General features: G+C 35.4%; 1 protein-coding gene across 2 annotated transcripts in view; it reads left to right on the top strand.

Annotated features, from left to right (window-relative positions):
* Positions 1-26,902, top strand: part of SEMA3C (semaphorin 3C) — a 177,415-nt gene that overhangs the window by 68,014 nt on the left and 82,499 nt on the right. Inside the window, exons 2-4 of one of the 2 annotated variants that reach the window (XM_036897983.2) lie at positions 23,142-23,448; positions 25,252-25,412; positions 26,507-26,569. In XM_036897983.2, coding sequence (XP_036753878.1) covers positions 25,323-25,412; positions 26,507-26,569 — 153 coding nt within the window. In that variant the 5' untranslated portion in view covers positions 23,142-23,448; positions 25,252-25,322. The remainder of the gene's footprint in view (positions 1-23,141; positions 23,449-25,251; positions 25,413-26,506; positions 26,570-26,902) is intronic. The other variant, XM_036897982.2, reaches the window with a different exon arrangement.

Genomic DNA, 26,902 nt, shown 5'->3' with positions numbered 1-26,902 from the left:
ATGTTGTATAACTTTTCAGTGTATAGTAGACTTGCCTTCCAGAAATACACAAATTTATATTTATACCAACTGAGATTGAGCATATCTGTTACTTTGTACCCTTGCCTATAGGTGTTTATTTTCTTTTCCTTTGCAAAACTGTTGAAGAAAGGTACATTATAATCTATGTTCAGAAGCACTCCCCCTTTAAGGAAATGTATACTTATGAATATGAGTTTTTTATTATGTAAAGTGGAGACCATGATAAAAGTAACATGCAGCTTATCAGTTTAAAATATACATATTAAGTCATTAAAATCGGGGAAAAGTATTTTGTCAGAAATGGTAATTTTTGTTTTATGTATCTATTCAGCGGAAGCATCAAATTTTCCCTAATTGTCACCATTACTAAAACTTAGTCTTACTGCTTCTCTGCTGGTTTGAAATTCTAGGTGCAAAGCTGTATATCATTACATTAGTGATGTAAAATGAAGGCTAAGTAAATATTCTTGTATTATTTTTCATGCAGAACTATAATTGTAGAAGATTAAGCAATTATCAACTCATGGTAGAAATAGGTAGACACATTTACTGCTAAATTTAGAAACTTAGCTGCAAAATGATGTTTTGTATGACATTTGAAAGCTGGGTTAAAGAGGCAGTAAAACTACTCAGTTTAAGAAACATATGTTGCGGTAAAACATGATGAGGAGGGTGCTGAAGTGGGTTTATGAGTGATCTTACCATCTCCCATGTAAGGGACTGAGTTCAGTTTCAAGAGAGGAATTTCAGAGTTAGAAAAACACAGAATTCCTTGATTTGGATTCTACGATAAAATCACCATGAATAGATCCATCATATGTTGAGAAGTGAAGAGGAAACATGAGATTAAAAAGATTAGCTTCTGTAAAATACATTTAAAAATCTGCATAAATTATCTATAGGAGAGAAATACTAAATTAAAATTAGATAAAGGAAAAGATGGTGAAAAGGAATGTGCGATGTCAAGAAGATTTTGGACTTAGAGTATTTTGCCTGTGTTCTAAATATGCTTAACAGAGGAATCACAGTAGAAATCTTTTTAAGAATAAAACATCAGAAACCATAAACAGATAGGGCTCAAAAGTTGTTTAAGACTTATCTAGAGAAGGCTATTTTAAGTATATCAATATATTTGAAAGTGTCCCATGACGTGACCTTGAGTGCTCGTCTATGTTCAGAGTATGGAGACTTGAGTATAGTAAAGTTATCAACCAAGAAATTAAAAAAATTTTAATTGCCTGATTCTATGCACTAGAAATATACAAATTGTAAGTTAAGTACACATGCTTAACCATTGTTCATAAATTAGGTAACTACTTATTAGACACTATTAGTTGCACATATAGCAGTGGAAAGAACATTATAGATAAATTTGGAAAGAATTCAGCTTATGTTGGGGCAGAAGTTAAGGGTAGTTTTAGAAAAATCTTCAAGGTGGAAAAGACCAAGCTAGAAAGGATCTGAATAATTATTTAGTTCAGCCCTTTCATTTGCAAGTGCCAAAACTCAGGCTGAGATGGATGTCCAAGAGTAAATAGCTGGTTATATGAACAAGATTGTCATATCTGTTACTGACTCTCTAATAGACGCTTTCCGCAATGCTGCCCTGCTGTTTGTGGCTCATGTGGCTCTCATGCCTGATGTCTCAGTAAGTACTGGATAGATTTGCTCAGTATTGATTGGAAGCCTTGTTGAGTAATTACATTGTTGACTCATTGTCCTAAATGCTTCACAAGCAAAATGAAAATGCTAAGTGAATTTGCTCTTTTTGCTTTTTGGTAAAGGAAAAAACTGATCCATAACAGTTGTTATTCAAGTGTGGTTCTTCCTAACTGGTGGAGAAGGCAACAGCTGTTACCAGTCCACAACATGGTCAACAGAAAGTCAGAGTACAGCCCTTTGACAGAGTATTTTAGTGTTTACTCAGTCTAAACAATTTTCATCCAACTGTTATAGTTGTCCAGTCTCTTTAAACCATTCTGGAAGTTTCTAAAATAAATAACAAAATTTTTAAGAAGTGCCTAGACTCATGGGACAAATGAGTCTGGTTGGGTCCAGTACCTGCAAGAATGGATATATACTCAGTGTTAAAATGGAAAGAGCTTTAGAGTGAAGTTTCCATGCATTCTAGATTCTAATCCTGATTTTACCCCTTCATAGTTGCAATCAATGAACACATATTTATCTCTTCCAAGCATAGTTTCTGTAGGTATAAGACATGAAGTACAGTATATAAACCTCGTAGTGCAAAGATTAAATACAATTGACCCTTGAACAACCTGAGGGTTAGGGCCACTAACCGCATGTGCAGTCAAAATATCCATGTATAACTTTTGACCCTTTTTTACTTAATTACTTATAGCCTACTGTTGACCAAAAGCTTTACTGATAACATAAACAGTCTATGAACAGGGATTTTTATATATTACATGTGTTACCTACTGTTTTTTTACAATAAGCTAGAGAAAAGAAAATGTTTTTTTCAAACTTGCAAATCTCTGGAAAAATGTCCAATATGTTTATTGAAAAAAACCCCACATACAAGTGAACCTTCATAGTTCAAACCTGTGTTCAGGGTCAACTGTATACATAATTAAAACACATCTCAGTGCCAGTAAGATAGTATGTTATTAGTAAAGGTAAGTCGGTAAGTCACTATTTTCATTTCTCACCGGAGAAAGTGAGAATTGGAAATTAGATATTGGTTAAGCCTTAAAAATGTGGAAAAGTAGCAAGGCAGGTTAACTCAAAGAATACTGGTAAAAACAGAACTAAGAAGCATGAGGTAAGATGTCTTTTAGACATTACTGGTAGGAGCGTTTCCTCTACAGCAGGAACATAAAGATCAAAAAGGAAATATTTGGGGCTGAGGAGTTAAGCAAGGGTTAAGTCATGAAGGACCTTGCTTAGCATACTAGCAGGCATGGAGTTTTTCTCTTGAGGTGAGATATTCATAACCTGGGTGTATGGATGCCCCTCATCAAACATGGATGGATATTTGAGTGAATTCCAGAGTATCAGTAACATCCTGAAGTTCTGCAACATTTTATGACTATGGTCATATATGAAAGTTTTGAGAAAAGAAAAGCCATAACATCTGCTAGATTCTTAACATGGTGTATAGCTTCTGACAAGCTCAGAACTATAGGAGATATAGGAGATATATAGGAGATAGGAAGTCACTGAATAGATTTTAAGTGGGACAGCAGTGCTGTGTGTGAAAGACATGGTCATGCTTAGCTTTTGGAGAGTAGTCAACTCAGGTAGAAGCATGAAGCTGATGTGAGAATTCCACTTGACCTGGAAAGTCAGAGTCTTTGTATCCCCAGATCTCAGCATACAGACTGCTCTATAGTGCCCAGGTTTCCCAACATTTAGTAAATATTTGAACCAAGGATAAGACTGAGGGCAGGAAGAGCAGTTATCTATCTCATGCAATTATCCAGTCAGAGATGACAGGACAGGTATCTAGAATTAAAGAGTGATAATTGGGATGGAGAAGAAATAAGAAGTCTGAGAAACGTTTTAGAGCTAATCAGCCAGAGTGTGCAGCTGATTGATTGGCTGAGAGGGGATGAATTGAGAATGATTTCCTGGTTTATAGTTTGGATGATGGATGCCAGTCCCATTCCATGCTTCTCTTTAAAGGCACTTTACTGCTTTGTATTATGTTAGCATGAACATACTGTATCTCTCTTTGAGGACTATAGGCTCTACATGACATGATTTATTTTTAAATTTTTATGGTATTCTCAATTGCAGTTGGTTTAGTGATGTCCTGCTTAAAAGTACTCAGGAAACATGTTTTTACAAAGTTTAAGATGCCATAGAGGGTGTAGTCCAATATCTACTACCTATAGGAATAATGAACTTCTGTCTTCCATTTTCAAACTTCCTGACAGTTTTTGCTTTACAGTAGCTTTCAGTTTATGTGGAGGAACTATAGAGATCATACACTGCGAGTGAAAAGTTGAGTAGTCTGACTGTTTTTTAAACAGTGATGGGGGAGAGGTTGGACCTGCTGGGTTTGGGAGCTCCTACTTGAGATTCAGCATAAGCAGTTTCTCACTGATCTGTTTTGCATTTTGAGTTTCTGATTTCACTTGGAAAATTCTATTGCTCAAGCAGATAGGTAATGAAACTGACAAAAAGAATGGTGTTTTCACAAAAGAGATAAAGAGATTTAGAGGGATATTTTCATGGTAGCTATGTCATATATCTTGAAAATTATTGTAGTGATGTGTTAAGTCAGTACTTAGTGTGCATTTCCTCAAAAAAACATTGTCCATTGATGGTCAAGTAGAATTCAAAGAATGGTGCTCTGACAGTAAAGAAAGCTGGTGTGCCTAGTTGAAAAGAATAGTGGTTCTGGAGTCAGAAAAACCTAATTTCAATTTTCTCCCATTGGCCATTTTTAATTCAGTGACCTTGAGAAAGATGTCTGAGTTCTCTGAGGAATTTACCATTATTGCCTGACAATAAGAATAATGATAACAGCTACTATATTATGAGCAATAACATGTGCCTATAACTGCTCTGCTTTAATTTATTAACTAGGTAATCCTGACAACAAACCCATGAGATAGATGATACCATTATCCCCATTTTACAGATAAGTAATCTTAGGTTCCAAAGAGATAACTTTGCTAGGTAACACAAGGAGTAAGTGGCAAGGAGGATATTTACCCTGGCATTCTGGCTCCAGGGCCCACACTCTGAACCACTGTACACCTTGTAGGACCATATGGGAGGTAAAGGATAATTTATGTAAAACCCTAGAAAATAATACTGAACAAACACCTTGTAGGACCATATGGGAGGTAAAGGATAATTTATATAAAACCCTAGAAAATAATACTGAACAAACACTTGATTCAATATCACCATTAACAATATTGACATGACAGTTAGGTAGGCTTTTTGCAGGGAGAATTTATAGCAGTACAATTTATAGCATTCAGATTTTTTAAAGGAAAAATTAATTTTGAACTTGAAATTACTAGCTTTCTCATGACTTCTTGGATCACATTTGTATATAAATTGGGGATCCTCTGTAACAGTACCGGAGAGAAAATGTATCTGCACAGGTATTATAGCTTTGTATATGTATTGGAGGAATTTGAATTATTTGTCAGATGGTTTCAAATAAAAACATTGTCAAAATTAGCACATAAATGCATAGACTTCAAAAAACCATTCTCTTAGTCACACATTGATATTCTGTCTCAAACATAATATTTAAATTTGAGTCTTATGGTCAGAGATAATTGTCAGGCATTGCAGACAATAAAATGGGGTTATGACATACAGAATAATATGGTAGGGGCTTCTTTAGATAAGGTGGGCAGGAATTAGGTGCCAGCTGAGATGTAAATCATAAGGAGTCAACCTTGGGAAGATCTAGGTTAATTTCCTTGGCAGCTGCCCTGATGCTACAAATTCGGTGTGTTTAACTGATAGATCTGACAAGACTTTGAGTAAGTGTGTCTGGAAAGAACTATTTTTATTTTTACAAGTATTTATTTTTTAATAAGCAGTATAGTATTCCAATTACATCTCAGTTTTAAAAATGAGCAATTCACGTATCTTTAATGTGTGCTGAAATTTGAAAGCTATACTCAGGAAAAAGTGAAGGTGACCATGTCCTCCAGCTAAGTGTGTTATTCTCCATGAAGGGCTTTGGGTTACAAAGACTTACATTCAAACCTTGGGAAAGTTATCCAAGAGTCACACAATTTTTTCGTATATTTAATGCAGAAAACAGTAAGACTTAGTTAACAAAATTACTGTGAAGATTAAATGAGAGTGTAAACTTTTCTCCATAAATTGATAGGTACTTTGTGTATTCTCAATAGATAGGTAGTGTAAGTGGTGACTTAAGAAAGGTGGACTGGCTAAAGATTAAGGAAAGTTGTATGTTTTAAAAATCATTTACCTTTGTGTTGCAATTTGAAAATGGTTTTTGCTAGAATTTTGAAACATCACAACTATTTTTTCAGGTTACATAGATTGCACTTCAGTACAAATTAGATGTTAGTTCAATAGACTTTATTTAGCAGGATTAGTTCAGAAAACAACCTCAATTGACTTAAAGCAATGACAGTACACAAATATCCTATTTAAATTGGAAATTCTCATCTTGGCATGAAGACTAACAATCATGAGCGATACTCCAGGTGCTTCACACTTATTTTCTCTTCAATTAGCATAATTGTCCCATTTAATAGTTATTATTATTTCCATATATAAGAGGGGACACTTAGGCACTAAGAATTTAAGTAACTTAACTAAAGCCATATAGCTAGTTAGAAACAGTACCAAGATTTGAACATAGATGTCTCTGTCTTTGAACACCAGACTTTTTTTCAGAAAAATTCATTAGGTTAAAAAACAGGAGTTTCACTTTAATTATCTTCCTGTCTCAGGTTCCAGTGATTTTTGGACTTAAATTGTACTAACTTGAATTAGTTTTCCATTTGGATATAAAAAGACAATCTTGGTTATTTTTACCTTCATTGTTTGTGAGTATTAAAGCTTGTAAAGTTTTGTAATTAGTGAAGTACAACTTGTATATCTCTTTGAAAAGGAGAAACCAAAGACAAATACCAAACTAAAAATCTGTTTATACACTCTTGTGGTTTTAAGGCTTAGTGTGGCTTGTTTGACTTAATCTTGCTAAGTGACTTGAACTGTGTAACGTGAAATCCCTCAAATAACACCACCCAAACTATCTACACCTGTCATTTTGTCTAATATATGCTTTGCCTTTTTAGATTCAGGGATAAAAATGGCTATAAATCAGTGGAGTGAAACTTTCCTCCACATTAAAAAGGGGACCCGTTAATACTCAGGTCAAACTTTTGGTTTCTAATAGCTTGTTGCTTTCTCTTTTAAGTGTGCCTTATTTCCACCAATGGATTTTACTTGTACCCTGAAAATTAAAGAGTCAGTCTTGACTAATGCTTATCTCATGGAGGCAACAGCATTTTATAAAATAAATAAGTTTTGAGTCCATATTCTGCTATTCTCCTTTAAGTGCATGCAGCAATGATAAATATTATGTTTCCAGATCAAAAGCAGAAAAATCCAACACTGATCTTCTCTTTTGAAAGACTGAGTGATACTGCATCCCCTCCATCTCAAAATACCATCATGTGAAATTTGGAAACAAATGGTTGCCCAACTTAAGATGTAGAAAAGAGAAATATCTTGCATATACATTGAAAAACTGTTGTATATACAATGAGTCTTGGGCTTTTCAAAGCTGCAGGAAACATGGTCAATCCTTTGTGCTACTCTTGAAAAGAATCAAAGAGTAGCTCTATTGCTATGTAGAGGCACCCTCCCAAAGACACTGTTTAAATCTACTCTCCAGCAGCTGAGCAGTGCCGAGTCACTGACCTTGTATTTCAGACAGTGTCAGGGGAAAGAGATACAAGAAAAAAGGAGAAAAGGAGGCTTCTGTGTTGAATGACTGATGAATGTGTTTAAAGTGAAATGAACATGTCTTCACTGTCCTCTACATTTCCCCAAACTTGTTTCTTTGTTTTGAAGCCAAATGCAGTAATTTGGCTAAACAATGAGTCACACTGAATTAAATAATGTTTAGATAAAATAGCTGTCTCTTTAGGAAAACATCTCTGTATTTATTTGTTCATAAATCCGGTTCTTTAGATTCCAGATTTTATGGTATACAGTTTATTATATTTTTCCTGTGTGCAAAAGAAAATGGGTTCAAGAACGCATCAAGTAAAAGGCGAGTTCCAGAATTTTGGTTGGAGGGGGAGCCGGGTTGTTAAATTCCAAATAGTCAGTCTTACTGACAGTTGTGGGTGGTCTTCTATCACTTTGAAAGAATCTAGAGATTGAAAAATATTGGCGATATATAGCCATTCCCAGTTAATGAGAGTCGATAATTTTTTCCTTATCTAGCTCAACATTTTTTAGGTGCAGTACAGCCAGACTCCTGTATGAGAATATATTTAAATTATAAAGGGCTGAAGAAAAAGTTTGCACTGCCTGATTCTTGATTAAAGAGTGATTATAATTCTTTAAACTGACAGAATGTTGAATTGAGCCATCAGTATTATCAACTCTTCTAGTTGAACACATCATGAAGAAGAATGTTAACAAATTGAATTTTTTCCAAGAATTTTATCTATATTTATTTCTACACAGACATTTTATAGTTTAGTTATACCAAATATTTTTTATTCTACTATTTTCACCTAATATTGTATCATAAAATTATTCTCACTCTTGAAAACTCTTCATTATCAGAATTATCTTTCTAACAGACTTATAAGTGATCATATAATTCACTTCCTCACACTTTTTTCATTAGCACCTTAAGCTGCTTTGGAGAAATTCAACCACTTTGGTTTGATATGCAAGGAGTTTGCGTCTTTGCATGTTACTTGTATTACATTCAAGAAATGTATGATTTTGCAGATCGGTTGACTCCTTTCTTCTGCTTAGAAAAGCCCACCCAAATCTTTATCAACTCCAATAATTTCAAATCATCTTTGAAAGTCTCACTTCAGGGTTTCTATACAAGTCCCTTTCACTCCCTAGAAAATGCTAATCTTTTTATTGATCCATATTTATCTTTCAGGTCACAGCTTGTATGATACTTCCCCACAGAAGCTTTTTCTGACCCCTGATGTAAGGCAGCTGCCCTTCTGCTGCACATTCATCCTGTTCTTTCCATATTCTGCATGTTTATTACTGTGATTACTAGTTTAAGAGAGAGAATGGCTCAACTAATATTTATCGAATGGAGAAATAAGGTCAAGTATTTCTTCTGTTTAAGATTTCACTGTTATTTCCAGGAAGCTGTAAGCTTCCTTCTTCAAGGCCCCCTTAATTTCCGGAGTCATCTTCTTGTTCTGCTATTGTTTGTCTACCTTCATTCTAGACTATTTACTTTGAGGGGAAAGACTAAGAATTTTCATTTTTTCCTTAAGCTCCTGGCTTACATGCAATTGACCCTTGAACAACATAGGTTTGAATTGCATGAGTCTATGTATATGCAGATTTTTTCAATTATACATTTGAAACATTTTTGGAGATTTGTGACAATTTAAAAATACATTTTCTTTCCTCTAGTTTATTCGTTTATTCCAAGAATGCAATATGTAATACACATAACATACAAAATGTGTTAATCTACTGTTTATGTCATTGGTAAGGCTTCTGGTCAACAGTAGGCTATTAAGAGTTAAGTTCTGGGAGAGTCAGAAGTTACACGAAGATTTTCAAGTGCACATGGGCTAGTGACCCTAACACCTGCAATGTTCAAGGGTCAACCGTACTCTCCATTGAATGACTGAATAAATGCATACCTCAAAGAACATCTAATTTAATATAAAGCCTTTTGAATTATATAAAATATCAACTTCATGTCATAGAGAGCTGTGACTTGAAGGGTCAGAGTACTTTATGGGGAGAGAGGAGATGGGACAAGAGAGCTCATTCACCACATGGAATCTCCTACTACTCTTGCTATAATTAAATATGCTGACCAGAAGTTCCCACTGGAGGGCCACAGGGTGTCCAAAGGAAGTTTATTGAAAGAATGGAAACCCAATAAACAGTACAAATTTTGTGATAGACAAGTTCTAAATGCTACTGTAAGAATCTTTCCATATGATGGTTCTGGTGTGGTCACTTTGGGGGTTAGAGTGGTGGCACGTGTCTATGGTATTCTCAGTGCTCTGGGATTTTGCTGACATGACATGTCAGCTCTTCACCCCTGCCCAGTGCACACATGTTGGTCTGACAGATTGTTTTCCTGTTTTTAAATATCTATGTCTCACCAGTCAAGGACTTTTAGCACTAATATTTTTAAATATTTCCTCCTAGTTTTATTTTCTGTGAATAACTTGTAACAATTGTTTTCATATTGAATATAGCCTAGTTTTTAAACTTAACAGCATAGGAAAATGTTTTCCATATCTTCAAATCTATACATAAACAATTATAATACAGCATAATATTTAGCAAAGGTACACTAATTTATACTGCTTTCCAATTGTTATATCCCCTTCCATTTTTTTTTTTTTAGTCTTTTTTTTTTTTAGTCTTTCTGTTGCTATGTTTCTGCTTTTGTTTTGCCAACTACCTTGGACCTACTGTTCTTACCTTGAACCCACAGCTTTTGAACACCTTACTCTAAGGTAACTTTTCCAGAAGTGTCAAGAGCTCTAGAAAGGAGGTGTTAGATGAAGTGTTTCCTCTTCCACAAGTTTATCTCCCTTGTTTACATCTCAAGTGGACACTCTGAAATGGAGGTCCAGGCAGTAGGATCACCAACGATAATAATGGCTCTGCTCATCCATGCTGTCCTCTACAGCTCTGCAATGGGTTCAGATTTGGTTCTACTTTCCAGAAGTTCCTTCCAGTTCAGAGGCTCTCAAGACATTTAAGCTATTTCATAATTGTACTTTCTTCATACTCTGAGAGAGAATCCCACCACCATTTCCCATACAAGGCACCAAAGACTGACATTTAACTTTGAAGTCTGTTTTTATGTCTCCCACATGAGCGTAGGGGAAGGCACGTTAGAATGTATAATTCTTCACTTGATAGAACCACACAACACAAGTGGAATATGGTATAGGTAGAGGAAAAGAAAGCCTTGGTTTGGGGTTTAGCTTCGTTTTTCCAGAGAAGAGTTTTTTAAAATAGACCCTTTCTTCCTATCAGATTTATAGTAATATGAAGGATTATATCAGCTTTACAGATATTCTAAAATAGTAGATAATACTCATAAACAGTGAAAAAGAAATTATTTTCATGGACATTTTTATTGCTGCAGGGAACATTAGAGATCATTCTGGTTAATAAATAATCTCATTCTTCCTTTTATTTTGTAGATGTAAGACCTATGTTGGCAGAGGCCTGGTAGAAGGGGTAACTTGAGGGAAGTGGGAAAACAAAGCTTTCTGTCAACCAGTGGTGAAGCTGGAACTTCAGCTCCTGTCAGTTAATTCCAAAACTAGGCCTTCTCCCACCCATATACCTTACCTTTTAATAGTAATAAATTACAAACATGAAAACTTTAATTTTTAACATTTGAAAGAATTTTTCTCCTTTTATTGGTTCATGCTTAATTTTTAATTCACTAAGATTAAAAGATCATTAAACTGAAAATAAAAGAAAAAGAGGGTAGAATGTAAATAAACAAAGAACATTTGTCTCATATTCAGAGAGAGTTTCAGCTGTAAAACCACACAGAAAACAGAGTAGGTCTTAGCAAATAATACAGGGTAGTCCCTAACCCCCAATCCATAGCATTTTAGACTATTTTCGAAGATCTTCTAGGCAGCCTTTAAGAAAATAGAAAATCAAAAGGAAAAGTGAGCAAATATCAGTAGACCTGAGATCTGACCTCATCTAGATGATCAAGGAATGCTTTATGAAGCAGTCCAATTTAAATTATTTTGAAAGTACTGCTTGCATTATTAGTAGGAATTAGAAAAAGGCAGGAAGAATCCTGTCCGCAGGAAAAAGAACATGTACAAAGGCCCTGAGGCAGAAAGGACAAAGGCAAGTTAGAACATGTGAAAAGAAGGCCAAAAGGGTGAGAGCACAAAAGAAAAGCAAGTAGCGATGATTGAGATCTTCTAAGTGAGATATTCTCAAACCAAATCATGGACGGTCCCAAAGGCCAAGTTAAGAATTTTGTATTTTGTTCTAATGGAAAGCTATTGAAGACAAGAAGAGGGACCTTAAAAGTAGAGTAAATCAATGATACCAAATTAAATGAATGAATGAATGAATAAATAAATGAATGAATTTTAAAGAAAAGTACAAGGAAAAATAGCCACAAACTGTGCTGCTTGGAGCAAAGAAGAATGAGAATGTCCTCTTAAAAGCTCCTGTATATTGGCTAATTTTCCCTCTGATGTAACATCTGGGAGAGACATTCTTTATTCACTGTTACTCTTTCCTGCCCAGGCTCACTGAGTAGATTCTCACTGTTTCCTTTGTTCCTTCTTTCTTGTCCATTTTGCATTTTGCTTCCAGTTTGTAATCATGCCCATCCAGCAAATAACAGAAAAGTGAAACCTACAGGAAGCTATGTCTGACTCTCCAATCTCACTTTCATGTAGCCTTTCTTGGATTTGCTAGGATGGTGTAGTGAGTGCAGCGTCACAAGAATGTGATTGTTTTCAGGTGGTTTGGAGTGTGGTCTCCTGCTCCCACCTCCATCTCCGAACTGGCAGAGAAGATTTGAGAGGCCAAGGCGTTTCTCATTTTATATTGGACACTGCACAGACTCATGGGCAGGGCAAGAATGTGATAGAAACCCAACAAATGAGTGCTGAAATTCCCTGATTTGAAAATCAAGAGGGCAGCCAATTGAGTTCACAGATGAAGGAACCCGCCTTGCTTTGAATCCGGTGCTAGCCTCTTCTACTCATTACTACGCAACCTTGGATAGATTGCTCAAATTTGCTGAATTTCAGTTTATGTGTGGAAAAGGAATAATATTAAGGCCTAACATAAGGCTATGAATGCAAATTAAATGAAACAGGTTTGTAAAGCACCTAGAACAGTTATTCTGCTCATAAACCCACAAGCAGTACCTATTTGGAGCCGTTATTTTTGAGCAAATCTGGTTTTAATGATATGCCTTCTGGTCTCTTTGCTTTAAGAATAGGGCGTATAGTATAAGTCAGCTGAAGTTTCACTCTTGTCTTTATCCACCTGTGTGTCCTAAAGGGACAGGTGAAGTTCAATTTCTAACCCAGTTTCAAAATAGCCTCAGAGAGAGGATGGGTCATTTAAACCCATTCTACTTAAAATTATTCTGAGATAAGACATTCAGGAGAGGAAATTACCCTGTCAGTAGCAATATCTCTGAAGTAAAGGATGTCCTAAGGATTTACTTTGAAATCTGTAGGTGTGCCTTCTGCCTGAGGGAGAGTTAGGTTTATGTTGGGAATGCAGTGGTGGGCTAGCCACGCAAAACAACAGAATGCAAAGTAACATTTGGAATTGTTATAAGGGCATGGTACCTTCATATTTGTGTCCTCTATTTGAGCAGTGTCTAGCCTGCTGTGATAAGGCTCAATAAATATGTATTGAATACATAAATTAATAGCATATGATGAACTTTAAATATGACTAATGAGTAACTATTGCATATGCTTCTAATAGACCCCCTGGAAACTGATTTTCAGTCAAGTAATATTTTGTCTATTTTCTAAATTTATAAAAGGCCAAAGATAATGTAGTATTCTGAGCGAATAAGTTCTCGTATTTAGTAGTTTACCAGATATATGTTGCTCATAAAAGAGAGCCCTTGACTCTCCACCCTTCTCCACCAAGATCATGTTTCTGGGCACAGGAATGAGTTCTTATTGACTAGTCACTTCAAAAATGTTAAGATCACTGACTGGCTTAACAGAGAACAAAGGTTAGTTCTTAATGTGGTTGAGGATAGAGTGTTATTTACAAACAATACAGCACTGTTTATTAAACTATGTTGTAGTTGCTGCAGCAATATATTAGCTATAAGCAAGTGAACCCAGAAGCTTATATTTCTAGGGTTTATGTTTTTGGGGGACATATTGTTCTAGCCTTGGTTAAAATCTCAAGGTGCATAATAGTTTCCATTACAAAGAAAAGTCCATGTCAATACATGGATTACAGGTAAGCATAATAGGCAGCAAATTTTCCTTCAGGGAACATTGGCATGGGAGGCATTACAGTAATTTTCCATTGTAGAACTCTACAATAATGTGGATTTCAGGACAAAAGCATGCAGTAAAGGTTTGTGTGTGTGTGTGTGTTTTAAATACTGTTTCCCAGGAGATTTTCCCAGCAACTTAGAGACCTTTGCTGCCCTTTGTGGAGCCACAGCACTTTCTAATACAACATACTGTCAGCCAAAGTTCCTCTCAATCAGTTGAGCATATCCTGAGAAACAAAACAACTAGCTGCACCTCCAGTGCTCTAAAAATGATGTCATCATTATTATGATTTTTAAAAAATGTAGGACAATGCCACACTTTGACTTATTTAGATGAGAGACCAGTTAATTGTGATTTCCTTGTCTCACACACCCAAATCATTTAATCTGTCATTTTCTCTAACTGTGGCCAAATCATTGAATCATTCATTGACTTAAGTTGGATCTACATTAAACCAAAATGATGGATTCTTCAATCATTCTTTTTATAGATAAAAATCCTTGATGCTTTGAACTCATCTCTTTATTCTAAAAAAAAAAAAATTGTCTTGTTTTGTTTTTTGTTTTTCCCAAGCCCCAGAGTTCATTTATGGTTAACTAACAGCAACTTAATTAGCATTTTAATAAAATAGCCTCAGTTTCTAAGCTTCTAACAAGGGCACTTCTTAAGTAAATCTTCCTTGGTTAACAGCTGTTAACTGTCAATGAGCTATAAGTAATTAAATTTGAAGATTGTTTCTAGCTCAGAAAAACATAATATCCTTGGTCCAGAAAGGTCTTCAGTTAATGTAGTTATTGCTCCCTCTGGTATTTGAATTAATGCAAGAAATTGATTATTTTCTAATGAAACAGGTGAAGATGAGAACTGCTATTGTTTGTTACTTGCAAATAAAATTTAGTTGAAGCTATTTTCCCAGCTAAGACCACACTCTTGGTTTTATTTCAATATAGATTAGGAAAAGAAGGGAAGAGGAAAAAAAATATTTTGAGAAAATATCCAAATTAAATAATCAATCCATAGTAAGAAGTGTGAGAAGTGGTAGGGGCTGTAAGCACTTGAAAGACGTATCCATTAGTAAGGGTTTCAACAACAGAAATGAAAGCCTCAATTCAAGTTGACAAAAAATGCAAGGATTTTTTTTAAGTCTTATACAACCAAAGTTGTTCAATGATAGACCATTTTGAGGGTTAATTCAGAGATTAAATGATTTCTTGAAGAATTAAGCTTTTTTCTAAATTTCTGCTTGCCATTCTCAGCTAGCAATCTTGGTGGATGGAACTGTTGCAAGTATCATATGCTCACATACCAGTATTCAGAGGCAGAAAAAGACATAATTTCTTTTTGTGCCAGTTTTTAAGACCCAAGAAATCTCTTCCAATACTCTGTCAGGCTTCCTTTTAAATCTCATTGATAAGAACAAGTTACATAGCCACACTTAAACCACCCACTGGCCAGGGAGATGGGACCATTATGGTTGGTATAGACCTGCTCTGCCAACAGGGAAGAAAAGGAAAATACCTGTTAGACAAAGAGTCAACAGTGTCTGCAGCTGAAAGGATCATACATTGATCTTCTACTGTGAGCTGGTGAAGCATCCTTTGAGCTGAGTACTGATATAACCATTTTATAGGTGGTGAAATCAAAACTGGGAGAAATGATGTAAGAACATACTTACTAGGTGATAAACCTGATAAACCTGAAATTTCAACTCAGAACTGTCTGGAGCAGGGGAAAAAAGATGGCTGAGTAGGAAGGCAAAGCAGAAACCTCCTCCCACACACACACCAAGGAAGCAACTATAGCACATACAACTAACCATAAAAATGATCTGAAAACTGCAGAACACACCTGCACCTAGTCAATCACAAAGAGAAGGGTAAGGTGGCAGAGCTGCAATCGAGTGGGACTCCAGCCCTTCCCCCATCCCAGCCCACAAGTGGGAGGGGGAGGAACAGAGCAGGGAGGGGAGAGGCACTCAGGAACTCTCACACCTGGCCCTGGAGATCAGCTCTGGGAACATGAGTCCATAATGCATTGAATTTTGATAGTTAATTGAACTGGACACCACACAAAGTTGGAGCACTCTGGGAAGCTGAGACTCCAGCCACTTGTGGAAGATATGCATGCTCTGGTGGTCCCGCTGAGATCCAAACAAAGGCGACAGTTTAAAGATTTGCCAACAGCAGGAGGGGTACCAGAGGGGCAAGGGTTGGACAGAGCTCTCTACTCAGGAGAAAAAACAGGTGGACAACACTTTCCCTCAGCACAGGTCAGACAATTGCAAGAGCTTCAAATGTTCCATTCCTCTCACTGGCAGCTCAACCCTGAGTTGCTTCCCTATGCACCCATGCACTTGGTCCAGCAGTGTCAGAGTTTTCTGCCTGGCAGGCAGAGGGAAGTTTTCTCAGCTTTCTTGGCCCTGTCTGAGGCCAACTGGGGAGATACCTGCAAGAGCCAGCTCTGAACACTCCATCCTCCTCACTACTGGCCCAGCCCAGTACCACATGCCCCTCTGCTGCCACATGACGGCACACCCTCATGACTCACCACTGTGTGCCTGTCCCAGCCAAACGACTGGCTCACCCACCCCATTAAACCAGCAGCACCGCCATCGCTGCAGGGCAGAGAGCATCCCTGACCACAACAATCACAGAAGAACTGCTGCTCTGGTCACAGGGCCAGCTGAGGCAAGTTACAGCCACAGCAAACTGAGGTAGATCATTGCCAGCAGACAGACAGAAAGGCAACCGCACCCATAGCCTGGCAACCACAACAGGGGTTCTACCACAAAGGAGAACAAGGCACTGGAGAGGAACAAGTCTTCTGCTTCTGGGCATCACATGGAGTCATCTTCATAAAGCCAGAAGGCACAACAGATCCATCAAATACAAATGAAAAACACAGGAAACCTGACAAAATGAGAAGGCAGAAGAGTATGGTCCAAAGAAAACTACAGGATAAGACACCATAAAGAGGGCTAAGTGAAACAGAGATCACCAATATTCTTCCTAAAAATTTCAAACTAATGGTCACTGATCTGCAGAAAAGTATTGACAACCTCAGGAGGATTTCAACAAAGAGAATGGAATAGTTGAAAAAGCCACTCAGAGCTGAAGAAAACAGTAACTGAAATGAAAAATACAATGAAGAGAGAACAAAAAGATTGCTGCAAGTAGAGGAGACAATCAGTGAGATAGAAATTAGAGAACAAGGAAATAAGGTAAGGAACTGAGAAAAAAAAGAATCTCTAGAAATGAGAGAATGCTGAGAGCTTTGTGACAACTCAAAATAAAACTACATTTGCATAACAGGGGACCAGAAAAGAACAGAGAGAAAAGGATAGAAAGTCTCTTTGAAAAAATAATTGTTGAAAATTTCCCCAATTTGGGGAAGGAAATAGACACCCATGTCATGAAAGCATAGAGAACCTCTAAAAAAAGGAACCCCAAGAAGAAAACACCAAGACACATAATAATTTAAATGACAAAGATTAAGGATAAGGAGAGGGTATTGAAAGCAGCCAGAGAGAAAAGATTACTTAGGAGGAAAACCTCATCAGGCTATCTGCAGACTTCTCAGCAAAAACTTTACATGCCAGAAGGGAGTGGCATGAAATATTTAATGTATTGAAACAGACTTTAAACCAAGAATCATCTACCCAGCAAGATTATCATTCAAACTTGAAGGAGAGATTAAAACACTTCCCAGATAAATGAAGACTCATGGAATTTATAACCACTCAACCAGCATTATAGGATATGTCAAAGGGACTTCTGTAGATGGAAATATTCTCAAGCCTAAATACTTTTCACCAGTGAAATAAAACCACAACAAAGGTGGTAAACCAACTACTTACCAAGCAAGTATGAAATTAAAACAAAACGAAAGTAGTAAAACCAGCTATACAGAAAATCAGTCAAGGGATAGACAAAAAGTACAGATTTTCACATCTAATACATAAAGTGTGGAGGAGGAAGAAGAAAAGAAGTAGTTTTAGACTGTGTTTGAAATAGAGCAATCATCAACTTAATATGAACTGTTATGTAGTTAGTTAGAAAGCTATCTGTGAACCTTTTGGTAACCACAAACCCAAAGCCTATAATAGATACAGAAAGAATTTAAAAAGAGACATCTAAACACAATACTAAAGAAAACCAACAAACAAGAGAAAAGTGTAAGAGAGGAATAAAGGAACAGAGAGGAACCACAAAAAAATTTAAGTACATACCTATTGATGACTGCCTTAAATGTAAATGAACTGAATGCACCAATCAAAAGACATAGGGTGTCAGAGTGGATAAAGAAACAAGACCCATCTATATGCTACTTACAAGAGACTCATTTTAGACCCAAAGACACTCTGAAAGTGAAAGGATGGAAAAAGATATTTCATGTTAATATTAGGGAGAAAAAAGTAGGAGCAGCATTACTATTATCAGACAAACAAACTTCAAAACATAAAAAGTAACAAAAGACAAAGAAGAGTATTACATAATGATAAGGGGATAAACCCAACAAAAAGATATAACCATTATAAATATTTATGTACCCAACAGAGAGCCACCTAAATATGTAATACAAATAGTAACAGAATTAAATGGGAAAATCGACTGAACCTCATTCATTTTAGGAGACTTTATAACAAACTTCTTATATCAATAGATCAATCAGACAGAAAATAAATGAGGAAACAGAGGCACTGAATATCACATTAGATCAGACAGACTTCACAGATATCTAGAGAATACTCCACCTAAAAGCAGCAAGATACAGAGTTTTTGCAAGTATACAGGAAGGTTCTCCAGAACAGGTCACATATTAGGATACTAAAAGAGCCTCAGTAAATTAAAAAAGATTGAAATTGTATCAAACAACTTCTCAGACCACTATGATATGAAACTAGAAATAAATTACACAATGAAAAGAAAAAAGCCCACAAACACATGAATTCTAAACAACATGCTTCTAAACAATCAATGGATCAATGAACAAATCAAAATAGAAATCAAGTAATAACAGAAACAAATGAAAACAAAAACACAACAGTCCAAAAATCTGTGGGATGCTGCAAAGGCAGTTCTAATAGGGAAGTACATAGCAATACAGGCCTACCACTAGAAAAGAAGAACAAAGAAAACCCAAAGTTTGTAGAATCAGGGAAAAAATAAATATCAGAGCAGAAATAAATAAAATAGAAGAAAATAAAATAATGGAAAAAATTAATGAAACCAGAAGCTGGTTCTTTGAGAAAATAAACAAAATAGTTAAACCCCTAGCCAGACTTATTAAGAGAAAAAGAGGGAGTACACACATAAACAAAATCAGAAACAAAGAATAGTCACAATGGATACCACAGTTATACAAAGAATTACTAAAAAATACTATGAAAAATTATATGCCAACAAATTAGACAACCTGGAAGAAATGGACAAATTCCTAGAAAAATACAAACTTCCAAGACTGACCCAGGAAGAAATAGAAAATCTGAACAGACCAGTTACCAATGGTTGAATTGGTAATGAAAAACTCCCCCAAAACAAATCCCATAACCAGATGACTTCACAGTTGAATTCTACCAAACATTTAAAGAACAGCTAATACCCATCCTTCTTAAAGTATTCTGAAAAATAGAAGAGGAGGGAATACTTCCAACTCATTCTATTGGGCCAACACCATTCTAAGACCAAAACCAGGCAGAGACTACAAAAAAAGAAAATTTTAGAACAATATCCCTGATAAACATAGATGCAGAAATCTTCAACAAAAATATTAGCAAACCAAATTCAAAAATACATCAAAAGGATCATCCATAATGACCAAGTAGGATTTATTCCAGTGATGCAAGGGTAGTACAATATTTGTAAAAGTGTGATGCACCACAATAACAAAAAGAAGGATAAAAACCACATGATCATCCCAATAGATGCTAACAAAACATTTGGCAAAATTTAACATCCATTCATTATAAAATCTCTCAATAAAATGTGTATAGAGGGAATGTACCTCAACACAATAAAGGCCATATATGACAACACCACAGATAACATCATACTCAATGACTAAAAGCTGAAAGCTTTTCCTCTAAGATCAGGAACAAGACAAGGATGTCCACTCTCACCACTTCTGTGCAACATAGTACTGTAGGTCCTAGACATGGCAGTTAGATAAGATAAAGAGATAAAAGCCACCTGAATTGGTAAGAAAGAAGTAAAACTGTCACTGTGTGTAGATGACATGGTAGTATATGTAGAAAACTCTAAAGACTCCAAGAAAAAACTATTAGAACTAATAACTAGATTGAACAGAGTTGCAGGATACAAAATTAAAACACAGAAATCTGTTGCATTCCTATATACTAACAACAAACTAGCAGAAAGAGAAATCAGGAAAACAATTTGATTTACAGTTATATCAGAAAGAATAAAACACATAGGAATAAACCTAATCAAGAGGTGAAAGACCTGTACTCTAAAACCTATAAGATACTCATGAGAGAAATTAAAGAAGACACCAAATAAATGGAAATCTATCTCATGCTCATAGATAGGAAGAATAAATATTATTGAAATGGCCACCCTGCCCAAAGCAATTTAGAGTCTCAATGCAATCCCTATCAAAATACCAACAGCATTTTTAAGTGAACTGGAGCAAATTCATATGGAACTATAAAACACACCAGTTAGACAAAGCCATCTTGAGAAAGAAAAGCAAAGCAAGGGTATTACCCTCCCTGACTTTTAAGCTATTCTACAAAGGTACAGTAATCAAAACATTATGGTACTGGCACAGGAACAGACCTATAAATCAGTGAAACAGAATAGAGAGCCCTCATATAAACCCACGCATATATGGCCAATTAACATATAATAAAGGATCCATGAATATACAGTGGGGAAAAGACAGCTTTTTCAATAATTCGTGTTGAGAAAACTGGACAGTTACATGCAAGAGAATGAAACTGGTTTATTGTCTGATTCCATATACAAAATTAAACTCAAAGTGGATCAAAAACCTAAATAAGGCAGGAATCCACAAAACTCTTAGAAGAAAACAGGTAAAAAATCTCTCAAATTATAAGCATGAGTAACTTTTTACTGGACACATCTCTGGGAACGGGAAACAAAATAAAAAAATCAATAGTTAGGACCACGTCAAATTAAAAAGCTTTGTAAAGCAAAGGACACTATCCACAGAACAAAAAGGCAATGTACAGTATGAATAATATATTCATAAACAATTTATCTGACAAGGGGTTAACATCCAGAATATATAAAGAATTTATATGCCCCAACACCAAAAATCAAATAACTTAATTAAAAACTGGGTAGAGCATCTAAACAGATATTTTTCCAAAGAAGAACTACAGTTGGCCAATAGGCACATGAAAAGATACTCCACGTTGCTAATCATCCAGGAAATGCAAATCAAAACTATGATAGATGTCACCTCACACCAGTTAGAATGAACACTATCCAAAAAGACAAGAAACAACAAGTGCGGGTGATGATGTGAAGAAAGGGGAGCCCTCTTGCATTGTTGGTGGGAATGTAAATTGGTGCAGCCACTGTGGAAAACAGTGTGGAGCTTCCTCAAAAAAAATGAAAATAGAAATGCTATACAATACAGTGATTCCACTTCTAGTAATTTACCCAAAGGAAACAAAATCCCATATTCAAAAAGATATATACACCCCTATGTTTATTGCCACATTATTTACAATAGCCAAGTAATGGAAGTAACCTAAATGATCATCAGTAGATGAATGGATAAAGAAGTGGTGGTACTTATACCCAATGGAATATTATTTAACCATAAAAAAGAAAGAAATCCTGCCATTTGCAACAGCATGGATGGACCTAGAAGGTATTATGATAAGTGAGATAAGCCAAGCAGAGAAAGACAAATACCATATGATTTCACTGTGGAATATAAAAACAAAACAAAACATAATGAACAAAATAGCAGTACACTCAGACACTGAAAAGTGACAGTTGGTTACCATAGGGGAAGGGTTGGGGTTTTGGTGAGGATGAGGGTGAGGGGGATAAAAGGGCACAAATATTCTTAATCATAATATAAGTTTGTCACAGGGATGGTAGTACAGCATGGAGAATATAGCCAGTGATTCTGTAACATCTTCCTATGTTGACAGATAGTAACCGCACTAGTCAGGGTGAGGATATAATATGAGTAACTGTTAAACCACTGTGTTGTATACTTGAAACCAATATAAGATGGTATATAAATGATTCTTCAGTAAAAAAAAAAAAAAAAAAAAAGAAGTGTCTGGCTATAATTTTGTATTTCTCCACAATACCACACTGTTCGCTATACATCATGACTCACTGTAGTTTCAACTACAAAGCTACTCTCTTTGGATCAATCAGTGCATCAGTGTGTTTTGCTTTTCCCCTTGAATTTACTCTTCCTCAGAACTTCTACACAGAGCTTCCTCAGAGACATCTACTCTCAGATCTTCACATAATCCATGTGAAAAATAGAAAATATCCGCCTGCAGTTATGATATTTATGATGGCAAATTACTTATCTAATTTTACATGTTTGATTTGAATTTACCCTATCAACACTCAAGTAATCTCTGCCAAAATAATTTCTCTTTTGAATCCCCCAAAAGTAGTAAAAGCATGTTCATTTCTCCTGTTTTTAGTTTATAGTGTTGGGGGGCACTCATTTACATTTCCTTTAAACCCCAGACCAACTTCATACAAGATCATTCCAAATCCTTTATTTTAGATATTCCTCACATCAACTCTTCCTTTCCACTTCTAGCATATCAGGTCTTTATCAACATCAGACTTGAAACAGCACCTCTTAGTTTTCCAGTCTCACATACTCTGAAATTATCTTGCACCCTGAAATTGTTTTCCTTACAGATATTTATTTGATTATTTTACTCTCCTGATCAAAGAATTTGAATAGATTCTACATGTGAAACAAAATATATTAACTATGTTAATAAATATGTCAGTCAATCTAGTCCACCATATTTTCTCCTTGTGTAAGGGATGTTTTTACTCTGCTCCCTGAAGCTTGATGTTTTATCCCAATTCATGATAATGTTACCTATGTTACTATAGGACAGACACTCTTGTAAGCACTTAATGTATGCTAACACTTTAAACCTCACAATACCCCTATGATGTAGGTGCTCTTGTTATCCTGACATTAGAGATGAAGACACTGGAGTCCAGAGGGATAAAGGCACTTGCCAACCACATACAGAAATGAAATGGCAAGGCCAGGGTTCACACTGCAGGGGTTGGGCCCCAGAGGCCATAAGTTCAGTCACATTTTACTTCTGTAGTCTATGTTACTGGAGAGTTACTTATTCACAAGGTATTTGTGGGATATTTGTTTTATACTCTAAGCTATACCCTACTCTTGTTTTTTTTGCAGAAAAATTACACAAACATGAATCTCCTCCATAGGATGAAAACCAAGCTTTGTAAACACCTTGGATTTTATGCAAAGACAAGGCAGCCCTTCTTCACCCTTTGAGTGACATTTGTTGGATTCCATTTTCTCTCTGATGTTCTCAGCTCTTGGATATTCTTTGCTACTTGAGCCATAACATCTGGTCTAGCAGGGGCTGACTTTTTCCTGGAATGACATCCACCCTCTTGCTCTCCTCTTGAAGGAAGTTGTTCTCGTTTCTGGGCCAGAGGCACCACAGCTGCCAACAAAAAGCATCACCTGATACCTGGTGAGGCTCAAGAACTAGGTTGGCATGCTGCACTGCTCAGCCTCCCAAATCCTCCAGTTACAAAAATCTGTCATCTCATCTCATTTAAATCATCTTTCAGTGTCTTTTGTTCTTGACTCCTCTCATGATTTACTTCTCAAGATTCCCAAACAATTTTTTTCTAGCTTCTTAGTGATTTCTTCCACTTAAAAATCCTACATTTTACTATCATTGTATGGACAGAATAATGGAGCCTATGTTTTAGGATCATGTACTAGTAATTTTAGGTATCTAGCACCTTAGATTTTAAAAAAAAGAAAAAAGTAAAATATGTACTTATTTAATTCCATATGTTATTCTTATAATCAGTGATTAAAACCTGATAATACTAGCAGTAATAATAACTAGGATTTATTGAATACTTTCTCTGTCACTCATTTCAAGTATTTACAGGTATTCAATTAATTTCCATGGCAACTCTCCATAGACAGTACTATTACTGTTTTTTATTATTTGTTATTTATTTATTTTTATAAGTGTGGAAATTAAGGCCCAGAGAAGTAAAGTAATTTGTTCAATCTCACGGGAAGTTTGGAGTCACAGCTAGGCTTCCTGATCACTATGCTACTCCTTGGGCATTTTCAGATTATTAGTTAGATATTAAACTACTTTAAGGATATTATGGCAGAAATTCTGAACTGGTGTGACCAGAAAACAGGTTATATTTGTGACTTTTCTATCTTCACATGTGAGATATGGCCCGAGTGCTCACAGAATACAGTTCTTGGCTTCCTATGAGAATTCTTATAATTTTCAATTTTGATTAGAGTCAAACCACAGCCAATCGGAACTTACAGAAATGTATTTGTGATTCAATGATTAAAACTTTAGAAATAGTTCATCACTGAAACAATAATCCCTGAAAGCAGACTCTTTGGTAGAGTTTGTCACTCTTAAGATCATAAGTGAAAAAGAAAAAGAAATCCTGAACCATTTGAATAGAAAAGTCTTAAACTGTGCAAAGGAGCATTTGACTGGAAAGCAAATTGAATCTGCTATAATGATTATTGATTTAAAAATTTTTCATGGTGCATCAATTGTCTTCAATTCAGGCACATATTTAACTTATATTAAGTTAAATGAACATGAGTCACTGATTATTAAGATACTGAAAACCTGAAAATTCAGAACATCTGAAAATTCATAGTTTTCTTCTTGATATATACATAGGCATACAGTCATTTAAATGACTGCCTTCTGAAGGAGTAATAACAGGAAAAAATTGTTTGTTTCCAAGTAATTTATAGAAAAATGTATAAACTGTTGAATTATGTTGACAAAGTAAGGTAAATATTTAGAGTAAGAAATACCAATCCTAAAATGATGAATATTGAGTCCAACAATAAAACGTTGAGAGGCTAGGAAGACATTCACACTGTTATTACTTTTGTTATTTTGTTCAGTCTGTTCACTTACTATATTTTTTTGGCTGATCTGTTTTAAGTAGTTTTGAGCTGATAATAGCCAGTAGTAAAACTGAGTAGAGATTCTTGCAAAATGGGAATAATTTTATGATCAAATAGCATTACCATAAACTGTAATATTGCAACTATTATTTATGTTTTACTTAAGCATAGAGGCAATAAATAAAAATACTAACATAACCCTATTTTTAAAAGATTTTATTATTGCAGAAAGAATGTATCTTGACTTTTTTGTTAAATGTAACAACATAATTTTCATGAAAAGTAATTTTCATTAAAATAATATAATAACAGAACCAAAATACTACTCATTTTTCACTTGTCCTTTTCGCTATTGCAGAACTCCGAGAAACAAAGACCTCTGAATACTTCAGCCTATCCAACCACCCTTTAGATTACAGGATATTATTAATGGATGAAGATCAGGACCGGATATACGTGGGCAGCAAAGATCACATTCTTTCCTTGAATATTAACAATATAAGTCAAGAACCTTTGAGTGTAAGTTTGTCATTTTCATGAGGGCAGTGTTGGCCTCTCAGGGTCTTTTTTCTTTAAAATTTTTAAATGCAATGAAAAACCTGTGTATTTCATTAGAACAATAGAAAATACTGGCCACATATCCATAAATAATTGGAAGTTCGAACTTAGTTCATGGACTGAACAGATAATCAATTTAGTTTCTCCAGAGTTTTTAACAATCTAAATCCTGAAGCTAAATGAGAAAATACTTCTTGTGTATACATATATAGAAAGAGAAAAAGAGAAGCATGAAGTATAGCGTGAAAAAGTGGGCAGATTAAAGGAAGAGCTACCTTTTCATCATCTGTATGTAATTTAAGAAGGCCTTGAGAGGAACACAACTATTAAATGTACTATTCTTTGACCAAGAGTGCCCTATATTTATCATTCCATTTTACAATAAAGAAATAAATTAAACTTCACTGGAGTAAAGAAATAAAAGTAGACTAATTATAAATGTATCACAGCAAGGAGACTTCAGAATTATTTTAACAATGGGCAACAGTCTGACAATTAAAAAAAATAATCATCACCATCAGACTTGACCCAAGGCTACAGTGTCATAGAATGCTAGCACAGTATCCCAGAGAGAGAATCTCTTGGACTTTATCCACGTTAGTTTAGCTGTTGAAATACCTAGGGACCATTTTAAGTAAATCTACCAGCCAGGCTGTGTGGTTTACTAAAAATAATGGTAAACCAAGATAGAAATATAAATGTAAATTCACTGTGATATAAGCCATTGGGGAAAGTGTACTATAAATCAAAAGGAGGGAAATTACATTCTATAATGCACATTAATGACTTTATTTAAATACTATACCATCAGCAAATGGACACACATTATTGAAAAGCTTTTGTTAAAGGAAAAATTGATGGAAGAAATAAAAAAGTAATTGTTAGAATAAAATAATAAAATCTTTATTAATTTGAGTTCATATTATAAATATGAATTTTGAAATATAAATATATAAATACCTTAAAAAATCTGTTAGGATAAAGTAAATTGAAGAGCACTGAGCTGTCGTACATACAAGTGAGATCATGCAAACGTTTTTTCCTTTTCTGAGCAGGTTTTCTGGCCAGCATCTACAATCAAAGTTGAAGAGTGCAAAATGGCTGGCAAAGATCCCACAGTGAGTACTGAAAAGAACGCAAAACTTAAATATTTGGTCTTTGAATCCATGTACCTTGAGTGGAGTCAAGAGTAAGACAAAGAGTGCTATTGTTTTAAATCCTCTGCTGGACACATGGTAAAAAATGTAAATGCAAAAAGATTGGAATTCTTAAACACTGTAACTTAGGAATTCCTGACTAAGTAAAAATTTCCTTCCTTGCTTTCATTGTTGCATCCTGACATATTTCATGATGGATTTCAGTAATAACCCCTGTTCCAGCAGATCCAATCTGCAGAATTCTCAGCAGGCTGCTAAAATAATGATAATGCCAGTGTCTGGAGCAGCTCCCAG

Source organism: Manis pentadactyla, chromosome 7 (genome assembly GCF_030020395.1).
Source record: "Manis pentadactyla isolate mManPen7 chromosome 7, mManPen7.hap1, whole genome shotgun sequence".
NCBI classification, from domain to species: domain Eukaryota; kingdom Metazoa; phylum Chordata; class Mammalia; order Pholidota; family Manidae; genus Manis; species Manis pentadactyla.
This window is presented reverse-complemented; position numbering and strand designations above follow the sequence as displayed.